Source organism: Limulus polyphemus, unplaced genomic scaffold (genome assembly GCF_000517525.1).
Source record: "Limulus polyphemus unplaced genomic scaffold, Limulus_polyphemus-2.1.2 Scaffold545, whole genome shotgun sequence".
Classification (NCBI taxonomy): Eukaryota; Metazoa; Arthropoda; class Merostomata; order Xiphosura; family Limulidae; genus Limulus; species Limulus polyphemus.
The window spans coordinates 218,373-244,032 of record NW_013666155.1 but is presented as its reverse complement, the minus strand read 5'-3'; the positions used below and the strand labels follow the sequence as shown (position 1 = coordinate 244,032).

Sequence of the window (25,660 nt, the reverse complement as noted above, 5' to 3'; positions counted from 1 at the left end):
CATCTTATTGGAACCTTCATTGCTAAGTACATTGTTGCCCAATGAAGGCTCTGATAAGAGGGCCGAAAGCTCACAAATAAAAAAAATATTTTAACGTAAAGAAAATTCCATGTATAATTCTGCTTATTATCTTTTTTGTTTTTGAACTCACTACAACAGTTCTGGTTTGTGTTTGTTATACTTAGGTGATGGCAATTGTATGATTCTGTCAGTCATCAAAAAATTATTTTTTCAATATTTCACAGCTCGGCAAGTTTCAGAACATAGATTTTGGTTTATTTTAATATAAGCTCATAAAAATAGTTTGGAAACTTTATTTTAAGTTTTTATTTTTAAAAACATTTTTTGTACCATAAGCAAATGTTCATGCAGTATAATAGAATTTAATTTAGTGTTTCACAACATCACTTTTTATTATGGGCTGTATATTCATTTGCTATAATTGTATTAAATATATGGCTAGTTACTACATCTAGTATATAAGCTCAATAATTCATTTGAAGTAGTTAATGCAGTGATTTCTGAACATAAATTCCTTTATTTATATATATATATATATATATGTGTGTGTGTGTGTGTGTGTGTTTGTCTGTCTGTCTGTGTTTATATATTATGAATGGTCAGGGAGGACTACTTACAAAAAGTCAGATAATTTATTTTTTAAAGTTTTGTATACACCCTGTTGTATGTGTTCAAGTCATAAGTAGGGTATTAGATGCATTCTTGTATATATCTAAAACTGTCTGTCAAGAGAGAATAAACATCTTTTTTTTTCTATCATTATTGCATGCAAATAGGGCTGCAAAGTATTTTCATAATTTATACAACTCAATAGTTTTTTACTTAGCTGATTGTAATAAAAAAAAAAGATGGTGTAATGTGTTATATAATGTTATATATGTGTTATATAATGTGATTTTCCTTACAGTGTTATCATTTCATTTATGCATTTTCAAACAAATAATCTCTGTCTTACTGGTAATAGAAATTGTAAAACACTTTGTTGGAACCATATCCAGCATTTAGTATTTTCTTTCTGAAAATCTTCAGGTATATGCATTATATTATGAGGAATCCAGAAGTGTATGCAGATCTATAATTGGATGATATCCAAAGAAGTTATGATTGTCTTTTGTCAGTTGATCATGAAATTGTTTTAGTACATTATCTATGGAACACTCACCATTCTCAAACTTCTTGAGAAACCTGTGAGGAACTGCCGAGACAATGAGCCCAGGGTCTTTGAGAGCTTGTTCTTGTTGAAATGGAAAAGTTGAGATTCAAAGCTAACCTGCACATATAAAGTAGCAAAATGTCTGAGGTGTTACAGATGTAACAGGTGTCAATGGAATCATGATTGCACACCAATTGCTCCAAATGTTAGCTGTAGGAGAAGTTAGAGAAGCTTTATGGAGGGGGTGCAGTCAAGAACCCAAAGAGAAATACATCTGTATAGAGGAGTGGTAAACTTATAGATCTATCTGGGGAAGAGTGAAGACAATTCCATTTTGTGCAAATCTCAATGAAGCAAAGTAGGAGAATGATTCAAGATCAGCTAAACAAAGGAAGATACAAAGACTTTTCATGAGTGAATTGCAAAACTATTACAAGTATAAGAGGAGAAAAGATTACTAAAATAATAGTGAAATAACATGACCATAGCATGTGAGTGTTTCACTTGGATAGGACAGAAACACCTTAATAATTACTTGGATATCAAATAAAACAACACTGCAAAATGGTCTCTGGATCATGATTTACACAGCCATGTAACTAACTCTTAGGCCCCACCACCTAGTAAGATAGTTGTATTTTTTTGCTGTTGAGTCAGATTGATTGTTAAATATGTATGTTTATTTGTTTAGTTATTTTAAAATACAATAGAAAAAATAAAACTTTTGATAACTATCTACAATAGTGCTAGACTATGGGAGATAAAATCACTTAAAAAAGCAACTTGTATTAGCTCTATTAATCATGTAAGTAACATTACTTTGTCCTTTGAAAGACCCAATATGAAACATTGAATATATGTATAGAATAAGGTCCATGTGTTAAATCACCTAAAATTACTTTATAAACATTTAGAATTGTGTATTAGTATGCTTAATGTCAACAATGGAATCTTGTTAAGTTCATGTGCTATCTTTAAGGATCAAACATTTAATACTGATATGAATAAAATTGTCCTGAAAGTAAATTTAAAATCTGTTGGTTGTAATGTATTGCATAAGGAAACTGTCCTGGAGTGTTATTTCACTGCACATTCAGAAAGCTCTCAAATTTGATTATTATTGATGTTAAGATAAACTGATAGATTTCTATTTATATATACATATATTGGTTTTTAATTGTATTAAAAAGTAGGGAAACTGACCTTTTTATTCTTTATAGACAATAGGCTCCAAAAGACAGAATGGCTTCAGACCTTCTGAATTTCAGTCAGAAGATGTAAGTACAGAATGTTCTGAGACATTTCTGAACCAAGAACGCAATATATTTTCATGCCAAACTGTGGGCTCTATCCCATATCAAAGTGATAGTGGATCTGAAGTTTTGCAGTTTACAGAAGAGGAGTTTCGATCAGCAGCTGAATGTTAGTTTAAATGTTTCTTTTATATTATTGTTAGAGATTAAAGAAACTTTATATGTTTATTTCAGTGTAAGCTTTTTTCTTAAATTAATTGTACATACTAATTTAATATAAGCTCTTTCCACAAAGGTTGGTTCACATTTATAAAGTTTTGTTAGCACCATATTAGTTAACATATTTGAAAAAATAGTAGACTGATATCTAACTTCTTCATATCTGAATTGCTGATACTTAATAGACTGCATCTCCCTGGAGGTTCTGCATTAGTACAACCTATTCCGTCAAAATCATCCTCAAGATCATTTAGTTATTATTTGAAACCAAGTTATTTCAGTATTATAATAAACAATGGGTTATTTTATTGGTATTCTTGTTTACTATGTATAATTGTATCTTGTTATGAAATATTAAACTTTATATGTGTAATGTTTCTGTGTTTTATAACATTGTTTTAAAGCTTAAAAATAATTGTCCTGATAATGCCAGATACACATTAATGAATTTGTATTTCAGTCTTCAAAGATCCAGCAGCCTTTGAATTCCTTCAGAAAGCAGGAAATAGCAAGGTGTGTATCTACTTTATTTATACATACCAAGTTTTTATTTTAACTGATTCTGGGTTATTTTCTTCCTTAACTTGTTGTTGCAGAGTTCCCACAAACCTGGAGAGTGAGGGGAAAATGAAATTGGTCAGGAAAGTAATTTTTTCCCATGTTTTGAAACATGAAAAATAGAATAACAGTCTAAAAGTGAAATATATAATTTAAAAAGTAAAATATTTTATAATCACAAGAAAGAAGAAAGCATTGTAAGATATTATCTTTCCATTTAAGGCATTTGTCTGTTTAAAAGTAGCTTCACCCTGAAAATCCAAATATTTTGCAATGTATACTTGAGGCTACATACACAATCCCTGTTCAACATTGCTGAATGCCATGTTTATAATCTAAGTTGTACATTACAAAATATTTGTGTGTGTGCATACATGTATAATACAAAGTGCACTTACACATTTTTATTAGGAAAAATTTTGTAACATTGTCAGAAAAACTAATACAAAAATGTCTGTTGGAACACTGTTGGTCAGTTTTTAACTTGTATTCTGTGTACTAGTAGTTCGAAAAATTGCAAGACGTCCTTTAAAACTTGTGTTTACAATATTTTTCAGTAATTATTATTAGATTCATGTATTTATTTTTTCATTTATAAAATAATATACTGGTAAGAGCATGTTGTTCAATGCTATTTTTTATTAATATTCAGTCATAGGTTATTAAACACATGTTTATATAGTTTATACCAACATTTATTTGAGCATCTAATAGATAGATAAATTTAAAAATTCAAAATTTTGCAGTTAAAGATTTTTTTTTATTATTTTGTAAGGGTTTTGCTTTTTTCTCAGTATTAATGGTTCTTATTGAAAGTGGAATTTTGAATTAATAATAAAATATGTACACTTTCAGGCTTTAAAAGAATCAGCATTAGCTAGACTGTCTTTATATGTGAAGTTCGACCCATTACTAACTGGTGATAGTTCTGGTAAGTTTTTTCTGGTAGTATGTGTTGCTTCGCAATCAAAGGTTTTACAACTAATCATATAGAACGTAACAGTTGTTCTCTTCAAGTATAACAAATGCTACCTTGTATCATTAAAAAACTCGTACATGAACCTGCTGAGTACAGCAGTTTTAAGCTTTATCAGATCTCATCAGCCTAGACAGCTCAGTAGTAAGTAATATGATGGGATGTAGTGATTTTGTTTTTCAAGATGTCAGTGTAATAAGTAGTTGCTTAAATAGCAGAATTTTTGTAGCATATACATAATTAATAGCCTCAGAATAAAATCTTTATACTGGGGCAAAAAATGGCCACCATTGACAAGTAACTAAGTGGAAGTAGATGTGTTAACTTAAAAAATTTGGACTATCTATTCTAATGAAGTTTGCCCATCTGTGGGTGGACTTGCCTGACATTTGGTTAGCCCATTCACTGCAACTGGGACATATATTTCCCAGTGCTCCCACCCTTCACACTGCAACTGGAACATATGTTTCTCATTGTCAATGCTGTTTACACCTTCCTCTGCTGGGTGTAAGTTCGTCATCTTGACTATCATCAATAGATGGAGAGCTAGCATCCTCTTTTCTCATTGCCTCTCCATCATCGTTTGAATATTACTTGACTCACTTTTGCTATCTGAGTCAAGTGCATCAAGCATACTTATATAGTAATTAGGGTTACTACTTGCTACTCTAGCGATGGCCAGGTTGTTAGGGCACTCGACTTGCAATCTGCAGTTTGCGGGTTCGAATCCCCATCACACCAAAACATGCTCATCCGGACTAGGACGTTAGTCCTACTCACGGATACTCACCTCCAAAAGAATTTGGAGGTGTGAGAAACACCATACGAAACTACTACTCTTTTTTTTTTCTTCTTCTTCTTTTTTTTTTCCAAATGTGTTTTAAGTTATAAATGTTATATCAGGCTGTTATTCAGTACACTTGTATGGCTGACATTTTTAAAAGTAGCTAAAAGTCATCTTCATAGATCTGGAGGAAGGCACTATAAGTAGTCAAGAATTACGTGCTTGAGACATTGTGGTAATCAGGATTCAAGATGTCAAACATGAGAACAACGTTTAATGCACTGACGCTAAGAGCAGGATTTATCATAACAGCTCCTGTTAGTTTTTGATGAACACCTTATCAGTTTCAGGCATTTATTTTGTATTACAATTCTTGATAAAATAAAACTCAATTTCATGCTGATGTGACATTTGTTTTTCAGCCTGTATTAAAATTTTTTACTTAGTAAGAAAATATTAGTTCTAAAACTTTTGTATTGTACACAGTGCAAGCTGTTTTAAATATAGAAATAAAAAAATTATTGACAAGATAATATTGTTTGCTCAATAAAATATCTCTAATACTAATTTACTCTGCTCTTAATATTATTATTTCTTATATTCAAAGTCAAAAAACAACAATCAAGCAGTCATCTGGAGTCTCTAACTGAAGGGTAAGTAAAATATTGTACTGTATTTCTTTTTTTGATATGACTTGGCATTGGGAAAAAAAAAGGAAATGGTTATTGATAGTATCATTATTTTATATTTTTGTTATTATGGCATGTTTAAAAAAAACCTTTGGGGTTCATTTATTTCTACTAGTTATTTTTGTGCATGATATTCAATCACCTTTCTGTCTTTTGGGAAAAAAACACTCCCTGACATGGATTATCATGCTTCTTATTTGTTAATTTCTTGCTTTTCAAAATGATTAGGAATATCATGTCTTTAGGGTGATTATGTATTAGGTTTGTTTCTTGTTTTTCAGGAGAAATTGAATTTTCATACTTACCACAAAAAATTTAATGTAATGAGTTTAGTGAAGTTCTGTATGAAAACACTAATCATGAAATATTTGATTTATTACTTTTTTTTTCTCTATAGAAATTTATTATAGAGTAATGTGTGTGTGTGCATGTAGAACTTTTGATTCATTCAGAGATATAAAATATTTTCAACTGACAAAATTAGTAAATGTATGTTAACTTGTACAGTGCTTAGCCTTACATAGCTTCATTAGTTAATAAAGGTAAAACATTTGTGAATTTATAAAGGAATTTATAAAACAGGATAACTATATAAATGTTTTGTATTTTTATATTTCATGCTTATCAGTTTAATACTGTATGATGCAGGTTAGGAGAAGAAACCCCACTGCAACACACAAGAGAAAGCAACCCAGACACAGTAGCAACAGAAGGTAATGACAAACAAGGGCAACCCTCTGAGATCAATAAGTTGATTGACTTCAGCCCTTCTCCTAAAAAAAAGGTATTAATTAGATTATAAAAAGTATCTTAGTAACTACTAAAACAGTTCTTTTTACAGATTCTAATATAAGCATTTTCAAAAAATAATAAAACGTATATTACACTAGTTCCCCCCTAACCTTTCACCCTCCTATTAACATCATTAAAAAACAGATTTTTAATATTAAGTTAGAAAAAAAATGAAAAAAGACTACTAGTGCATAATGTTGCTTTTCAAAAAAGTTTATGCCAACAAGCCATATTTGGAATTTTTATTTTTCACTTATAAAGTAAGAAATTATATTTAAAAAAACACCATAATTTTTTTATTGTGCTAAAATTGTATGAAAGGTAATACTGTATTGAAATGATCACATGGAAAGGATCCTGTATGTTCTGTTTAATATTTTTATCTGTCTTTAGGTAGAAGAAAGTTTAGTCCTAGAAACGAGAGATTCCACAAGGTCATCTGAATTTTGTCATACAAGTCAGGTAAGAATTTCTTTGAGTAATTCAATTTTATGCAGAAATTATAGTTTAATGAAAAACAATGCCTTATATCTCATTTACTAACATTATAGCAATTGAAATTTATTAGATAATATTTGATTGTTAATATGTTATGTTCATTGAAAAATTGCTGTATTGTATTACTTTTAGTAACATTACTAATATTTATTGGATAACGTTGTCAATAAGAAACGTTTTTGCACAGTTTCTGCAACAGGGGGTCTGAAGAAAGTTACATTAAATTTTAGTATACAGGTTGGTCCAAAATTATTCCTATTTTAAAATAGGAAATACAACTCTGCAGTTTTCAACATCTTGTAACCCAAATCAAACAGTTCTTATTGATGTGTCAGTAGACTTCTACATGTATACCATTAGTGGCTCTCTTCACATTTAACCGATATTCAGTTTCAGTCCACTTTCACTGCAACATGCACACAGTTATAGTGGTGATGGCATCTGTTATCCTGGTCTTTAGCTCTATGATGTTTGCTAAAGGTGTGTGGTATACAGTATCCTTAACATACCCCCATACTTTTTCCTGTACTGCATCTGTAATTATGCTGCACCATAGTCACTGACTGTAAGCTAAATGATGCATCAAGCCTTTTCTTGTACAGTTGCCATTTTACTGGGTAATGCTACTCACTGGAGTGAAGAAAAACACAACAATAAAAACACTGTTTGAGTTGGGCTACAAGATGTTGGAAACTTCATGGTTGTATTTACTTAGTTATTTAATAAGTTTTAAAATAGGAAAAATAATTTTGAAACACCCTCTAATATAGAGGTGCCAAAAATTGATCACTGACCTAATTATAGTATTTATTATAAGAAAATAACCTTAATAAACAGTTTTAAATCTTTAAAGTGCCTATTATTCATTTCCTTCAACTTGATTTTATTCTTTATAATAGTGTTCTATTCTTTCACTTGTGATTCTTTACTCTATCCACCTGTTTCACACAGAAAAGTTAAAGAAAAGAAATCAACACTAGTGTTTGAGAAAAACCTAAAATAAACATAATTATAAATGTACAATAATCTTTGGGATTTTATTTAACCCTCTTTAATGGCTAGAACAGGGTCTCGTTCACAATCCCCCTCACTTTAGTGTCAAAATTTCTATCCAAGTAGTTCAAATAACTCTCAGAATTTGATAATAAACCCCAAAATCTTCTATTTTTCAACTCCAGTAAATGTTAATTAATAGATAACATTGTGTGATATTATTGAGTTTACAGCCAAAAATATTGTTAACAACAAAGTTACCCAACTGATGAAACAGTGCATTGTAATATTTATAATTAAGAAACTATTAAAATATCCACACTCATTACCAGGATGATTTTTAGTTTTGATCAAATTGGTAGCTTGCTTGTATTGGAAGTTAATATGAATATATTTATGTATATATTGTAGGATATACATACTTTATTATGTTTAATTTTAAATTTACTCATTAAGAAATATTTTTGCATAATGTCTGAATCTTCAGTTCTGGGTCCTCACTAAAACTTTTAAATCTTAATTATCATTGCATATAGTTGAGTCTAAAATAACTATTTACATGGGAGAATGCTCAGAAAAAATAAAAGCTTTTTGACAGTGGTACATGAACTTCTTTTAAGTTATCTTGTTTACCTTGCATTTATCATCTCAAAACTTTTAAACTTTTTGACTTTAACAATACCCTTCTAATCAAAACAAAAATTGACTGATTTAATTGACAATAATATGATCACATCCATATGAGTGAAATTCATTTAATACTTGTTAAATTTGTAAAAATGAAATATTCTATAACTCAAGCTATTAACATTTATGAATAAAATTTTCACCACTTTGAATTCTCAGGAATTATTTTTCTTCAAGCAATATTGAACTGTTATACCATGATTATTAGTAATGAGTCTTAATGTGGCCTAGTGGTGAGATTGGATTCTGGGCATCTTGATTTCAAAACATGGAACAACCAAAAGTGCTTTACACTTTCAGGTGTGGATGTGTTATAAGAGTAACTGTCAGTCTCTTATTCAGTTAGGAGTAGCCACTTCAGGTGGCAAGTGCTTCCAAATGGTCACTTTCCTTTTGGCCTGCAGTTCAAAATTAAGGATGGCTATGCCTGAACTCATATTGCTGCCTTAAGTTGTTCAGGTAAACAAATAGACAAATTATTAATACTACTGTGTGTTTTCTAACATGTTTATTTCTGTTTCAGGAACACAAAACGTTTAATGAAGAGGAAGTGAACCAAGCTCTTAAAATACATGACTTGTTATATCAAGAAAAACTCATTAAAAAGGACAAAGAGTGGAATGAACGCTTCAAAGCTTTGGAGAAGAAGAAGCACATTCTGGGTAAACAAGTTGCTTCTTTGAAGGATGCATTAACTGTGAACAGGTATTTTGTTTATTTTGCATGCTGAGTCATTTTATACACTGACCAAACATAGTGCTTATTTTTTATTATCGACTAAAATTCACAAAATATAAAGCTGAAATTAGATTTCTGTAAACAGTGTTTTTAAGTATGAAATCTAGAAAATGAAGGAACAAGCTTCAATACCATATCTTAACGACCTTAAAAAGTTCCTGAAGTTGCAAGATAATTGCTGTCTTGTGGGATTGGTATTTTAACGACATTATACTAAAAAGTGATATAGAACCAAAAATACAAGGCGATAAACTTATAACCTAATTCACCTTTTAGAGGGGGGGGGAGTCTGAAAGTGCTTATGTCATAAGATTTCTTTTTTTTCTACTTTAACCATATGCAGTGCCTATTATTAAGTTCTTTCTATTTAATTGTATTCTTTATTATAGTTTTGCTTTTGTTTCACTTAGCATTTTTTACCTTTATTCTATCTACCTCCATTTCACCTAAAAAAGGTAGAGAGAAAAAACTAAAGTTTGAGAAGAACCTAAGAGAAAAATAAACAGTTATAAATATACAATAATCTTGGGGGTTTTATTTAGCCTTCTTTGAAGCTAGAAAACGGTCTCGTTCCCATTTTCGAAAATAATTCCAAAAATTTTATTGCTCTTTTGAACCATGTCCAACTAGTGTAAATAATGGCTTCCTGCATACCTTTTTTCGAGGGTATATTTTTTAATTTAAGTTTTCTTATCTAACCAAGAAGTTTCTGTTTTTTTATATTTTTGTTATTTTTGTTTAAAAACATATAGAAATAAATGAAAAATATACATAAATACCAAGAAATATAGCCCCCCCCCCCTACTTGAGCCTTGAAGTCTTTATGTACTTGGGTGTGTGATTTGTAAACATATTTTCTTGCTATGGTGGCTGTCCAAAAACAACTTATGTAGTTTTCAAATATGCATATTGAATGCAAAAAATTTATTGGAGACTAGAATAGAACGTCCCTAAATCACTAATTTTACCTGGCTTTCTAACTAACCTCTAAATAAGTGTAAGAAATGTCATTACTACTCAGAACAGTGTCTTTAGTCTAAATGCATTATGTTCTCATGGCAAACTATTGGCTTTTACCATTAAAACAAAACAGACAATCATTTGATTTATGTATTGTATAAACATGTCCAATAGCAGTGTGTGAGAAAATTATAAACAATTCTTAAAAGCCAGAGTGTATTTGAGGAGCATGTCAGTGTGGATTGAACTAATATAGTGATATAATAGTAAAACAAGAAGATGAGAGTTTTAAATTTTATATTCTGGCTTGTCAATATCTTATAGCAGGTGTTTCTAATTGGTTGAACAATCTAAAGCTGTATGAGGGAAGAGAAAAAAAATCAATAAATTAGAAATCGTGACATCACTACATCCTGTGGCTCAAAGATGTGTAGATTGAAAGCTCATTATAGTTTATTATTTGGATTTTTATACTGTTTATATTTTAATTTATTAATTTTAAAAGGGAGTATTTCATGAGCTAAAAGGGAGTATTTTTTTTGGTGCTAAGTTTATTAACATATATTGATGATAAAGTAGTTTAGATTCTGAATGTATCTCATAAGAAAAGGTTGTGATGTATGCACTTTGCCCCACCCATATCCATAGGGTTAATGCATTATATTTCCTTTAACTTCTTCATTAGATGCATGTTAACTCTGTTGTTTTACATGTTAGTGTTTTTAATACTCTATAGATACTTTTTTGTAAACTAAATGCAGTTGATAATTTTAGCTTTCACGTTGATTACTGGCATAAAACATTTTTATCGTGTACAGATTAAGATTTCCAAGTAAAGAAAGCATGTTGTGTTTAAAATGTATCTTTGAGGTCATTAGAGGTAGTCAATATTGTAAGTTAATTTTCATTTTTTACACTATATGTTTATTTACACAGACAGTTGAATAAAAGAATGACTTGTGGTTAGGGATTCTCTTGTTTTTGTAGGATGGTGGCATCAGAATTAGCTAGCCTTGTGGATAACTTCTTACAGCAAAAAGAGAATGAGCGTATTGAGTTAGGATCATCAAATCAAAAACTCACAAAAGAAAGAGATCAAGTAAGTTCATAGGAATCCTGTTGAAAACTACTTGTTACTGACAGTTTTGATCTTTTATAAAGTGTACCTATACTGAAACATATTTTAGATTTGATATTGAATTTTAGTAAACCACTGGTGTGATCAGTTGAACATTATTATAGCTCAATCAAGTGTAAATTTGAAGGAGTTCAGTTCAATTTATAATAACCATTTTAAGAGTATTTCACCAAATAACATTTCATGTAAGCTGTTGTATCTACTTGCATGAAATAGAGTAACTTCTAAAAATTAGTAAAAGTTAGGCATTAAATGAGTGTGTGTTTTTGTGGCATACTAGCACCTGTTATATTAAACACATTATTCCAAGTAATAAATTACAGTTAGTAAACATATATCATATTCCATAATTTTTGTTGTATGGACAAAATAACTGAAGAATTAAAGTATTTGATCACTTCTTTATTAAACATTTTAAAATCCATTTTAATATTTTGTTCATCTTATTTGTTTCTTTTAATTGCTTTTGTTTGGCATTTTATTGATGTATTTCTTGCATGACGAGGCATAAACTCCTTTCCATCCTTTCTCAGTGCTAAATATGTTTTAAGTTAGCCTATAATTTTGTTGGTGGCTTTGCCTTAACCATCATTTTCAACTCCTACTTCGTGTGTCCTACCAAGTTTAGAACAAGTGATTGGGATGGCCATTCAAGTATTATAACCCTCTTATGAAGAACCTCTTTTATAACTTAGATTGTGCTTAGAACTGTTATATTTCTGAACTATATATCCAAGACTATTGAGCTTCTTACCACAAAAGATAATTTTCTGTTCTAAAATACTTGATTCAGTCCTCAGTCCATGGTATCATCTATAAAAGTTAAATAACTCCATAACAAAATCTTATTACCTCCATATTTTACAGCTGGGATAGTGCATCCAGCAGAATTTTCTTCTAGTTTTTGTCCAGAATAGGTTAATTTTTAAGAGATAAATTATTTATTATAACTTGCCCATGAAATTCTTCCTTGTAAACCTTTTTTTGAACACTCACATCATATGTGTTTTTGTTCTTAAATGTTTGCATATTGCAGTGACTATAACATGTTTGCATGTCTTCACCTCCATCATAATCAGTTGGTCAATTCTTTCATCTGTAGATTTCAGTCTACCAGGTCATTCTTTGTTATCTAATGTTCCATTGGTTTAAAGCTTTATTTATATATTGAACGGTGGAAAATTCCAGCTTTAAAATTTAAACAGTGTTTTTTCTGCTATAAATATGCAACAGGGGCTTCCTAAGATCAGCACAGCTCCTTTATTTAAGCTACATTGATGCACTGTTTAGAATACCCATTATATGACCAGGAGATTGTTTATATGTGAATTGGCTAGCTGTTTTCAAAACACAAGTAGCTGTTAACTACTTTCTACAGACTTACTTATTTTAATAGTAATTAAACTGTGTCTTTTGTATAGATATAGGGCTTAATGTTTAAATTTGATATATGTTCAACATTATTTTAACCAAATACTTTGTATTCCTCTTTTATTTGGTATTTATGAATTTCTTATACTTTGATTTTTTCTGTGTCAGTTTGATCAAACTTCAGTAATAAATGTGTGAATTTATTTGAAACTTATTTACTGTTATAAAAGGTAAATATGTTTGTAAAGATGTACCATGCCATGATAACTTTATTTATGAAATTTTCCAGTTAATATATTAAGAAAGAGTTAATTGTTTGACTGAATTTGGAATGAATAAAGTGTACCAGTTTTCAGCATTTAGTGATGTATGCATATAGTATGATGTTTAATGTGCAGGCACTAGAAGATCTTCAAAGTGTGGAGAATGCCTTTGCTGACCTTCATCGAAGATATGAAAAAACAAAAAGTGTTGTGGAAGGATACAAACAAGTAATTTCGTTTTTTGTGCAGTTGTATTTTTTAGGTATTTAACTTGTTTCAACAGTGATAGAAGAAGTGTTTTTAATTTATGCTAATAATAAGATAAGATCATCTTTGTTGCAACACTAGTATTATATGGTCGTTTGTAAAACAAGGTCATGCATGAATGAAGAAATGTTAAAATATATTTTGTGGATATATCAAGAGATATATTGATACCAACCAAGAATATTGTTAGTAAAATTGTTGTTACCTAGTCTGACCTGATGCCATTTTGAAAGGTCAGATCTTAAGTCATCAATAAATCTGTATTAGTATCAGCAGTGTATTTTACAGTTTATAGCCAGAAGTAGTGACTACTGCAATCTAAAAATAAATGTTAAATAATATGAATCAAAATGGTTAGTTATATAAAATGGAACTTTCTGATCAAGGTTTTAAAAAATTAAGTCCTAAAATGAAAGGTAGTTTAATGTTTTTTTCAAAACATTGTCTTACAAAGTTTGGAAATATTACGACATAAAATATTACAGAAAAACTAAAATTAAATTGTATGAATTTTTTAAGCTAAAACTAGATACACTTTAGTAGTAAGTTCTATGCTAGTTTCATGTAATTTGGTTAAGTATTTCTACTGAGAGAACAAAGAAATTCATGAGATAATGGTGACAAATTTGAAATAATGCAAACTTCAAATCTGGCACATAGTAAATTCACTGCAAAAAAATGAGGACCTATTTGTCATGTACACTTTTTTTTATAAATCTGTATAGGAATGGGAGCAGATCATGTGACTTTCATAAAATTATAAGAATGATGAAATACGGATTTCATACTCCAAATAAAATGGTTAGAAAAGTGTTCTATGAAGGTGGTAATTCGTTTGTTGTCCAGCCTGAGAAAAAGTGACAGTGGTATCATAAGAGTGAAACATAGTTTGTATCTTTTAAAGTTTCTTGGTTAAAATTTTTGTAAATATTGGTATAGTAATAAAAGCACTAGTTGGTCTTGCTTTTCAACACAGAATGAAGAATGGCTGAAACAACAGCTCAGTGAAACTCAAGCCAAACTGAATAAACAAGAACAAATGTATGAAGTATTGAGAAATCGCACTGAAGAGAAGCTGGAAAGGTAACCGTTCTTGATGGAATGTTAAAGTTGCAACAATAATATTATATGGTTGTTTGTAAAACAAGGTCATGCATGAATGAAGAAATGTTAAAATATATTTTGTGGATATATCAAGAGATATATTGATACCAACCAAGAATATTGTTAGTAAAATTATTGTTACCTAGTCTGACCTTTTTTTTTTAACCTCTCTAAAATGAGCAACTTACAGTATCCTTTTTTCTTCTTTTTTCATAGTGCAAATATTGAAATAGAAAACACCAGGAAGTCATCAGAGGGAGAAACAGCAGCTCTAGTAGCACAGTTGAAAAAAGCAGAGATGAGAATATGTAGTTTAGAAAGAAATTTGGAACACAAGGTAAAGTTAATTAAAATTTTAGGTTTTAAATATAGATTAATATGAATTAAGAAGAGAGGGTTACCTGTATGTGTATTTGTAGAAGCTATTAGAATATTTCCATATAAAAGTTTTCAAATAACGTGTATAATGCTTGCTAAAATGTTTTTTAGATGTTTAAGTTAGTTTGGTTTGTGAAGTAAAAATTAAAACTGATACTTCTTGCATTTATCTTAAATGTTTTTATCAAAATATAAAAATTTTTGTTTGGTGCTGAATGCAAGAAACAGTTTAGTCTCACTATTTTATGACCAAATGTTTGTATGTAGTTATTAATGTTTTAGAGCTACTCCAACTAAAGAAACAATTTTATATGAGAATCTTAAAAAGATAATAATAATCTGGATCATTTGAAAAATACCTTCAGAAACCTTTTAGGATATTGGTTCTTTTTTGTGTTTTTTTTAATGAAATGTATATATGTTTATGAACTTAGTAACAAGAACTTGCCTTTTCTTTTGTTTATACAGACTAAAGAAAACACAGAACTTTCAAATATCTGTGATGAGCTTATTGCCAAAGTTGGGAAGATATGAAAATCAATTGTACTTCAAAGTAAAACTGTAAAGTTTAGATTGATTTTCTAATAAGCTACCAACTTTCTGATTTTGTTGGAAATATTTCCACATGTCTGCCTCTGAAGAAAGATGTGCTTTCACTAATTTTAATATTCAAAAGTAATACCATGAGTCATGGATGAAATGATTGATGCATATATTTTGGATATCTTTATACAAAGAACTTAAAATTAAATAAATTTTGTTTTCTTAGTTAAATATTCTTCTTATTTTAAAAACATAAATAAAAAGGATTTTCAACAAAGCTTTTGTCCAATTTTGTTGAAAATTTTGGGAACATAAGTCATTCTATAAAATTTTTAATTGAAAAGGTCATATTGTTAGTTACTTCAGTTGCACATAATTGCTTTATCAGCATTAACTCTTTTCAAGTAAAAAAATTAAGTGCTAGTGTTATTGAAAAACAAGAAATCACAGAGAGTAAAACAGAATTGGAAATGGTTTCTCACATGTAATTTTTAGTGTACTATTTAGAAATCATTGATGAAATTTGGGTCAAGAAATGTTTTTTAAGTTTTCTTATTAGTAGACCAAAATAGCATCTTATTTAATTTTTTTTTTGTGTTGGAAGAAAAAGGTTTGAGTGGATATTTTATTTTAATCAGAGTAAATGTTTTATAATTGAAGTAGCTGTTTTGTTTTCATACATCAAAACTGATTTGTCTTCTATAAAACTTGCTATGGTTTATCACTTTAGATTGCATGCAAATATCTAGGCTTAGTTTAAATAAAATACCTGTATCATTAAGTAAGAACTAATGAGTTGGTTGTTTATCATTCAGTATGATGTGTCTAAGTTCTCTGAGCAAAGAAAATTTCAAATTTATAGTGGACTCTTTTAAAGAAGTCTGTATATCATGCAATATAAATTTAAATAAATACATATTACAGCTACCCCCAACTTCAATTTTGTTGGATAATTCAATTATTTTCCTTTCAAATTTAATAACATTAAAGATTTTCACCACATCTGCTTAAATTTTGAAATGTGTCTCATCTCTGATATGTTTTTCAGTGAGGTCTGGGATTCTTATCCCACTATTTAACATGAATATAAATAAAAATCAGCCTGATGCTACAAAATGAACATTTGTTTTGTACTAAATATATTAGTGCATGATGTATTACAATCATTCCAAGTGGAGTATGGTTTGCTTTGAGATAACAGTACTAATGAGTTTTGTTGTATGCTATTGGTTGGTGGTTTTTTTTTTGTTTTCTCTCGTTTTTTTCTGAAAGATATGTAAAAAGGACTTCACACTTCAATAAAATATTTGAACTTCTTTCTTAGACTAAACTTTCTAATGCTTTTATTACATGTATGGAGAGGTAAAATTTTTAAAGCTGATAAAATATGTAAAAAAAATGTCCCACTAAACAATTTCACATAAACACACATCCGGACATGTTAGAAGTTTCATTGAGTGAAAATAAGCAAAAAAACATGGGTAATATAAAACAACAAGAAATCTGTAAAAGCCTACAGTATATGATTCTTGGGAGAATTTCTAAGATCCTTGTTTAAAAACTTGAACAAAAAATTCAGTTTTTAGACAGAACTGTTTTTTTTTTTCAATACAATACTTTGGTATTGCTGCTAACACTCAGGTTTTTTGTCTCAAAGTATTAAAAATCAAATTCAACATGTAATTAAGCAGTGAGAAAGCTACTATTTAACCAGTGAGATATATAATTTCATGTTTACTGAAATCAATAATAGTTTGTGAAATATACCACACTAAACAATATTAATACTAATAATGTTTAAAGGTATGTGAAGAAAGATTTACAATAAAGCACTAAGATATATAGTGTTACTAATTAAAATTTGTTTAAACAGAAATTTCAGAATCAATAATATGTGTTTGTAAAATTTTTACTTCTTCTTCCTTGAATATTGAGTATGGACAATTAGGACAGGTAACAGTTTTATTACTTTCAAAATGGTTAGCTGGATACCCATACGTTTTATAACTGGAAAACAACCAGTAACTATGCAATTGTTAGCAACACTAGTATTTTTAGAATTCATGCTAGCCATTCAAACACAGGTTCATGTCAAGAAAAGTGAATTATAAAAATCTTAACTTCCTTGTTTTGTCATACTTTCTATTCTGAAATATTTCATGCTTAGCCAGGTTTGAAACAATAACATGTAGGGTTATAATCAGTGATATTTTTAAATATTTATTTATTTTCATAACTGTACAGAGGTTAGGTACTTTATGTTAAGATGATGTTGAAGCCTCATCATGTGTAGTCATGCTTTATCCGACAGCTTTCTATCTTGACAATAACCCTGCAGCATACTTTTGCATTGCATAATGATGTCATGTTCAAAACACACCACTGCTCCCTGTAGGCTATCTGTAATCCAGCTATTGTACACAGAAGGTGGTTTCTTACTGCATTTTTAAACAGTCTGATTATACAGAAATTCATAGTTGATTTGTTGGCAATTTCACCATGATGCATTCATATGGAAAAGCATGAATACGCATTTCAGTCTCTAGCTGCTTAAGGTAGACAATGGTTGAATTGGGGGTATGACTTAAAGCCTTATCTTGGTAAACCCATTCCCTGTTGGCATTGTTTTGATATGAATATCCGTTTTAATTATGTTGATTACTGTTGCCTTGGCTGTGTGGATAGCTTTTGCCACACTTTGCTTACTATGACTGGGGTCGGACTGTTGCAAGAATCTCTGGATGAGCCTGATACCTGAAGTTGATCCAGATTCCTTTGTTTTCCAGTGCCATTAAGTAAAGGGATAGCACCATCTTCTTAAATATAAATCCCTGATCTAAACACATACCTTTACCAAAGGTAACTAGTTTTTAGTGCTATCACACTACCTATGAAATACTAATCAATGTCAAAATGTAATTCTAAAATATTCCATTACACCACAGTTTATATTAGCTATGGTTTGTCATGTGCAAGTGTAACTGATACACAAGGACAAATTTCAGTTGTTACGACTTCTGTTAAATAGACAAGTTTCGGTTGTTATATTCAAAACTGATGGGCAAGTCTCATTTGTGATTTTGTTTAGAAAACTATTACAGAAGAAGAGTTTCTGTTACTGATGTATATGTAACTGATATAAAGATGAGTTACAGTTGTTTAATATACATTATATAGATAAAGAGATTCCAGTTGTTATTACTTTTGCGTATGACTGTGACCCAAATGTGTTTCTGTTGTTAATTGTTTTGAGATAGACATTTAATTTGTTCTACTATAACAAAATCTCTGTGTTTTAATGGTGGAAATACTGGCAGCAGATGTTTTTAAATAAACTTTAATCACTGTAAAACAAAAAAGTGATCTTGACATTGATACTTTGTATTGAACTATCTGTAATTCAAAGTCATTGGATGTTATATTTTTAGATGGTTCTACTGTGAAAATGCAATTTTTCTTACAGGGCTGTGATAGAGACATAGAAGTTTCACTTATTACTGCAGGAACTTTTATACAGACAGAAAATTTAGTTTTCATTACTTTTGTACTCTAATAGAGATAGACAAGCTTTATTTGTTATTACTGCTATAACTGTTACACACGTTGGCTCAGGGAACCCATTTAGGAAGCAAAGTTATAATAGACAATGTTAAATAATGTTCCCCTTCTATTGTTAATAAATTCCTAATGGCCTCATTAGATGCTAATTGCATACCCTGCTTTGTGGAAGGTAATAATTGACTCATTTAAATGATCAAGTAAACAAGCTAGCCAACTCTGGGTGATGCAATCCAAAAGTATTAAAAAATGGAAATAGGCCCTATTTCAGGGCATTTTTATCCCCATTCTTGGGTGAAAGTCCTCAATAGTTTATGCTCACTGTTGGACAGTTTTCAGTTAACTGGGTGATAGTTACTAACAAGCATACATAATAAATAATCTTTAAAATGACATTTCAATTTTCAGTACTGTTATGCATGTGTGCTAGGCAGAGCTGTTTCCCTTTTCCCTGTTAGGTGAGACAGTGGATACCAATGGGGAAAAAACATGTGCCATGAAACGTCATAAACCTCTCTAAGCAGGTGGGTGTCCTACTAGGCCAATCATGTGGAAACAGAGCTGCCAAGAGGAACTCATTGCTCTACCACCCCAAACCAGGGATTGACTTCTTAACTGGACTGACCATGTATTGGAGAAGGAATATTGACCATAATTTCAAATTTACTACATGTTTTTACATGAAATGTAGCAAACTTTAAGTAAAATGTCTGTAAATCAGACTCTGATAAGTTGGAGTGCAATTTGATGTTCATCATACAGTTTGCATATTGTATTTTCATAACCTCTAGAACCTGTGAAATGGATATATTTAGTTTTTCGGGATCCCTGTTTATTGTATCTGGCATTTATTCTCCTCTATCACAAACTATTGCTAAATCAGCAATGTAAAGTAAAATGAATAGCTGATACCTGACATGCATATCATGTTGAAAGGTGCTCTGTAAAAGGTTCATGACTTGCATACTTTGACTTCTACCCATGCACATAGGACTAATCAGTCACCCACATATCTCAGTGCTGCAAGGAAACCACACAGGTTTCTAATGAATGGGCCAAATTTAAGTACATAGCTACTAACACATCTGACACTTGGTTGAGAATTCTGCAATAACTCTAGACCCACTGCAGTGAAAGCAGTAAAGTGACTTGTTTATTGAATATACTGGTGCATATGTGGGACCAGATGGTCGATTAACAGAGACTCAACATCATAGATACATGTGAAGCAAATTCAATAAGCAGTCGATGCACAGGCTTTCATGGAACACTAGGGATGTAACCAATGCAGAAATACAATGGATGTTGAAGGAATGTGTCATACAACCTTTGGAGAATGCTTGGTATTTCCAGTAGTAATTGCCAAAAAGAAAGAAGGTATGTCACGATTTTAGACATATGAATGCTGTAACTTGCAATGACATTTTTCCCTTACCATAAACAATTGAACATCTGGACATATTAGAAGGTTCCCATTGGTTCAGCACTTTCTAGATAGGATACTGGCAAGTTGAGCTGGATGATGAGAGCAGACCTAAGCATAATGGATGGCTTGCATAAGTTCTGCATCATTCCATTCACTCTGTGTAATATTCCTGCCATTTTTGATTAAAATGATTGCAATGTGAAAGATTCCTTGTTCATTTTGATGTTTAATAACATGCTGGAGTCTGCAGCTGAGAACTTAAAAGTGGTATTTTAATGGATAAATAAAGCAAGCTTGAACCTGAAATCAGGAAAATGTGTGCATAGAAATGAAGTTTCTCGGTCACATTGTAGTTAGAGATGGAATCTCTACAGACCCTGCTAAAATAGCAGCAGTACAATTCTATGACCAAGCAAGAAGTCTGCAGTTTCCTTTGTTTTTCCATCATATTACTGTCATTTTGTGATTAACTTCTCCAAGATAGTAGCACCATTGCTCTCACAAAAATTTAGGCATACTTTGGTGGAAGCATTCTGATTCCTATAGCTTGTGTTAGTGAATACTCCAGTGCTGACCTATCCATGACAAAATGTAAAATTCCAATTTGGATATTGACACCAGCATTAATGAAATTGGAATGAAATGACAGTTATGTGACTTTGAAGAATGTATAATTGTGTTTGCTAGTTGTACTCTTCACAGCTCCTGAATATAAATACTGTAAGACAAAATAAAAAACACTTGCAGTTGTAATCTTCATAAAACACCGTCACCAATACTTGTATGGTAGAGGTCTCACTATCTGGGTGAACCATGTTTCACTGAAATGGTTAATGAGCTTTAAAATCTGGAAGGGGATGATAACATTTTGGATAACTATTGTAAGAATATGATTTTATCACAGTGCCTATGTCCATGACATAAATGTGAATGGACTATTTTATTGCACTGGGAGACCCTTTCTATTCATAGAATATCCTGATCTTGAACATTATGTGGGAGTTTAAGCCATTTCCACCATAACAACATCAAGCCATGCAGAAATATTATGCCAGTTAATAGATGCTACAATTAACACTTTGGGAAGAGCAAATTGAGGACCTAGACCTAGCTTCCTCTCAATACTGGTAAGATACTGTACTGTAGTTTGGCTACTTCCTCACAATACTGGTAAAAAATATCTACTTTAGTTTGGCTGCTTCTTCACAACACTGGGGCCTGGCATGGCCAGGTGGTTAGGGCGATCGACTCGCAATCAGAGGGTCGCGGGTTCGGATCCTCATCTCACCAAACATGCTCGCCCTTTCATCCGTGGGGGCGTTATAATGTGACGTTCGATCTCACTATTCTTTGGTAAAAGAATTGGCTGTGGGTGGTGATGACTAGCTGCCTTTCCTCTAGTCTTACACTGCTAAATTAGGAACAGCTAACGCAGATAGCCCTTGCGTAGCTTTGCGCGAAATTCAAAACAAACAAACACAACACTGGATAACAAAAAAGAAGTTATAAAATCCTTAGCCTGGGTGCTTAGTCCCGTGAAAGAAAAGGAACTGCTTTTTCGGAAGCTTCCTCACAATGTTGTCCTAAAACTTTAAAGTAGCTTCAGCTCCTTTATTACAACACTGGCAGGAAAAGAAAGATTAAAACAACTTTAGTCAAGCTTCTGAACACTTAAACAAAAATAGTTTTATAGTGGGTGCTTCCTGATCTCTCTTGAGCAAATTTGCAAATAGCCATCTCTAATTTTGAACTTATTACTAGAGGGAAGGCAGGGAGTCAACGGCTATAATACAACTACTATAGTACGATCCAAGGCTACACCCAGTAGCTTAACGGCTAGCGTATTGAATGCGAATCAAGAGATCCAAGGTTCGAGCCGCGAAATTTCACTAAACACGCTCGCACTTTTAGTTTTATGGTCGCTATAACAATCAGTCCTGCTGTTCATTTAAAAGTAACCTATAGGTGACGGATGCTGCTGATTGGTTCCCCTCCATTTGCTTAGCAGTTCTGAATTAGAAATGTCAATGCCTGAACCTTGGGGTATTTGACTTGGCTGTTTAGCCTACTTTTTTCATAATTCATTTTAAAGGGCCTCAAGTGAACTGCAAATTTTGATTGATTAAATGTTATCAAATGTGATTCCGTCTTGTTTAATTTACCTCACTATGTCATTAAAAACAAACAAGTCAACAGATGTTCCTATAAATAATATCATTCAAATTTTCTAAACATATAATGATGTTTTTATACACAAAATAATAACAATATTATAAAAAGTACTTATTGCATTCAAGGTAATATTTTTACAGTGTCAAAGAACTCATTCTATTACGAAATTGTTTTACAAATAACTGTAGGTAAGAGCATATGCGTGTATAATATATTCTTCTTTATAGATGAATTGATTATGATATGTATAGGAAACATTTAAAAGCTAGTCTGTTACCCAATACTACTTTGCAATGGTCGCTGCCATGGGAAGGAGTGTGTGTATCCTCTGTGTTCCACACGAGAGGACAGGTCAGTGGTTCTTGGCAGTTGCACAGTTTCTGGTAGTTTGACTTCTTATGGTTAAGTTGAATGTAAGCACATATACTGTGCTCTTGACCGGGCGGTAACTTCTAAAAATTTAATGGAAAATAACATTTAGTATATGACTATATCTATAAGATAAACATTTGCTCAATAATGAACTTCGCTCTTTATAGTAATTATCACGATTACCTTAAGAACACAATCTCATAGAACAATCCAATTAAAACTGTGAAACGTATTTATTACCAGTATACGTGTGTAGTAGAAGGTCTCACAATTTATATGGGTTTAGATCTGACTTATTTACTTACTAAAACTTACCTTGAACATTTTGATAGTAAAGTTGAAATTAGAATGAGTATCATAATAATATTCTTGTAAGAGCGAGCATTCACTGAACGTGGTGGGACAGTGGTAACTTTATTGACTTACAATGCTAAAGTCCAGAATTCGATTCCTCGCGGTGGACACAACATATAGTCCAATGTAGCTTCGTTCAGAAAAAACAAACAAATAAAACTGGATGCCGCCTACTAGTTAGAGTACTTAGACTGTGAATCCGGAAGTTTATGGTTCACAGTCATTTGCTACAAAAACGAGTTCTGCACTTTGGAGCTGTGAGAGTAACAGTGAAATCCCACTATTCGGTTAGACAAGAGTAGCCCATGACTTGCATATAGGATCTCGAGAGGTATCTTGAAGTTAATCGGTATTTTCAAACTGAACGGTACACTGTGTGTCACATGGGCTAAATAGTCAGGTCAATAACGCCTATGGCCATCTTTCATTTTGAGCTTTTGAATTAAGTAAGTGGTGGATCAGCGGTAAGTTTACGGACTCACAAGCTAAAACCTGGGTTTCGATACCCCGCGGTGGACAGAGCTAGATAGCCCTTTGTATAGCTTTACTCTAAAAACATTAATATCAAATCGCACCCTACATTCCTAATAACTTTGGACGTATGCAGTCATTGGCTTACTCAAAGTATCAATATACTTACGAAGGAAAGCAAAATAAAAGGATGAAATCTAACCCATTTTTATAAATTTATTTTAAATTACAGAGTTTTACCGTTACGTTAGACATAATGATTTAACTACCATGTTTGCAGGTACATCTTAAACAACTTATGGTAAAATATATGTATATATAATTGGCAGGCCTTCCATTCTTACATTTTCTGTATTTTCATTTCTTTTATATATATATATATATACTTCGATGACTGAGACGCCGCCTATACGTTTCGCGTTAGGCTACTATGAATGATGAATCCTTTCAAGAAGCACCATACGAGACTATCTCGTTATTAGCTTTTTCAGTGTCCATATTTTTATGTTTCTACTCAATAATTGCTATTCGTTTGAATATGAACGTATATGCACTGAGCATAGATGTATAACCAAATTCTCGGGCCAGGTGGTTATGGCACTCGACTCGCAATCTGAAGGTCGCGGGTTCGAATCCCCGTCAAACATACTCGCCCTATCAGCCGTGGGGGCGCTATATGTGACGGCCAATCCCACTATTCGTTGGTAAAAGAGTAGCCCAAGAGTTAGGTGGTGATGACTAGCTGCCTTTCCTCTAGTCTTACACTGCTAAATTAGGGACGGCTAGCGCAGATAGCCCTTGTGTAGCTTTGCGCGAAATTCGAAAAACAAACAAACAAACCAAATTCTCGTCACAGTTAAAGTGGTGGAAATAAGCACAAGTGTTCATAATGGTATAAATAGGAAGTTAATGACAATGAAGTGTTCTATGTAGTGTGCAATAAAAACTTTTACTGCTGTAATATGGATTTGGAAAAAGGACTTACAACATGGAATTACAAAAAAAATTATATCAAGATAATAATGTCTAATGAACAGTGCAATCTCAGCATTGGTAGCGGTGTTGGAATTTACATTCCAAGTAGTTGTAGTTCTTCGTGAAACAATTCTTCAGGTGCTGTATTACAATGCTGAATCTTTGTGAGCTGTGAAAGTCATCCTGTCAAGTTATCTATTTCGGTTATGATGGAATTATTTAATCTCTCTTACTTTGCGATTCAGGTGAAACAGAAAGGCTCATGTGGATAAAACTTTTTTGTTCCAGTGTTTGAGAATCTGCTTGGAAAATATATTAGGCTGACGAATGCTCCTTTACGGTTTTATCAAAACGGAGAAATGTAGATGTTGGTAAATTCAAGAGCAAAATAATTTCTGATTGCCTGAAAAATATAACTTTTAAAGCAACCATTAACTTTCTTAAATGTATGTGGCCCGACTTTAAAACGTTTCACAAGTTAGTTTCAAAAGAAGGACCTGTGAAACACGTTATATTCAGAACTTCTGATACAGAAATGGTTTATGCTGCCACGAGATCAGGCAAACATAGACGTTCCTGATTAGAAATCACAAAGGACGGAGTTCTGTAAATTTAACCACCGTTAAAAATACGCTGTGTTTTCCCCATAGGTGAAACTATAAAAAAAAAGGTTAATAAATTAAAAGAATTTCTCCCGAAATATTGGTTGTTGTTAAACACAAAGCTACACAATAGTTTATCTATGCTGTGCTCACCACGAGTATCGAAACCCGATCTTTATTGTCGTAAGCTTGCAGATTTACCGCTGAGCCACTGGAGGGTTGTCCCGAAACAAACTCCCACACTAATATTGAACAGCTTTATTGTTTTGTTATTATACTGTTGCGTCATCGAGGTCACGTGACTTGTGTGGCGCCACCTATTTTCTAGAACTATCCTGTACCTTG

The 25,660-nt window shown here is 31.6% G+C and overlaps 1 protein-coding gene across 3 annotated transcripts in view; it reads left to right on the top strand.

Moving 5' to 3' along the window:
* The window catches only part of LOC106459008 (transforming acidic coiled-coil-containing protein 3-like), a 59,885-nt gene extending 43,182 nt beyond the window's left edge, over positions 1-16,703 (top strand). For all 3 annotated transcript variants that reach the window (XM_013918574.2, XM_013918575.2, XM_013918576.2), the window contains 12 exons: positions 2,395-2,596; positions 3,107-3,159; positions 4,060-4,135; positions 5,572-5,617; positions 6,302-6,437; positions 6,839-6,907; positions 9,147-9,328; positions 11,309-11,420; positions 13,229-13,321; positions 14,337-14,443; positions 14,681-14,801; positions 15,311-16,703. In XM_013918574.2, the coding sequence (XP_013774028.1) occupies positions 2,395-2,596; positions 3,107-3,159; positions 4,060-4,135; positions 5,572-5,617; positions 6,302-6,437; positions 6,839-6,907; positions 9,147-9,328; positions 11,309-11,420; positions 13,229-13,321; positions 14,337-14,443; positions 14,681-14,801; positions 15,311-15,376 (1,263 nt within the window). In that variant the 3' untranslated portion in view covers positions 15,377-16,703. The remainder of the gene's footprint in view (positions 1-2,394; positions 2,597-3,106; positions 3,160-4,059; positions 4,136-5,571; positions 5,618-6,301; positions 6,438-6,838; positions 6,908-9,146; positions 9,329-11,308; positions 11,421-13,228; positions 13,322-14,336; positions 14,444-14,680; positions 14,802-15,310) is intronic.
* The last annotated feature ends 8,957 nt before the right edge of the window (positions 16,704-25,660 follow it).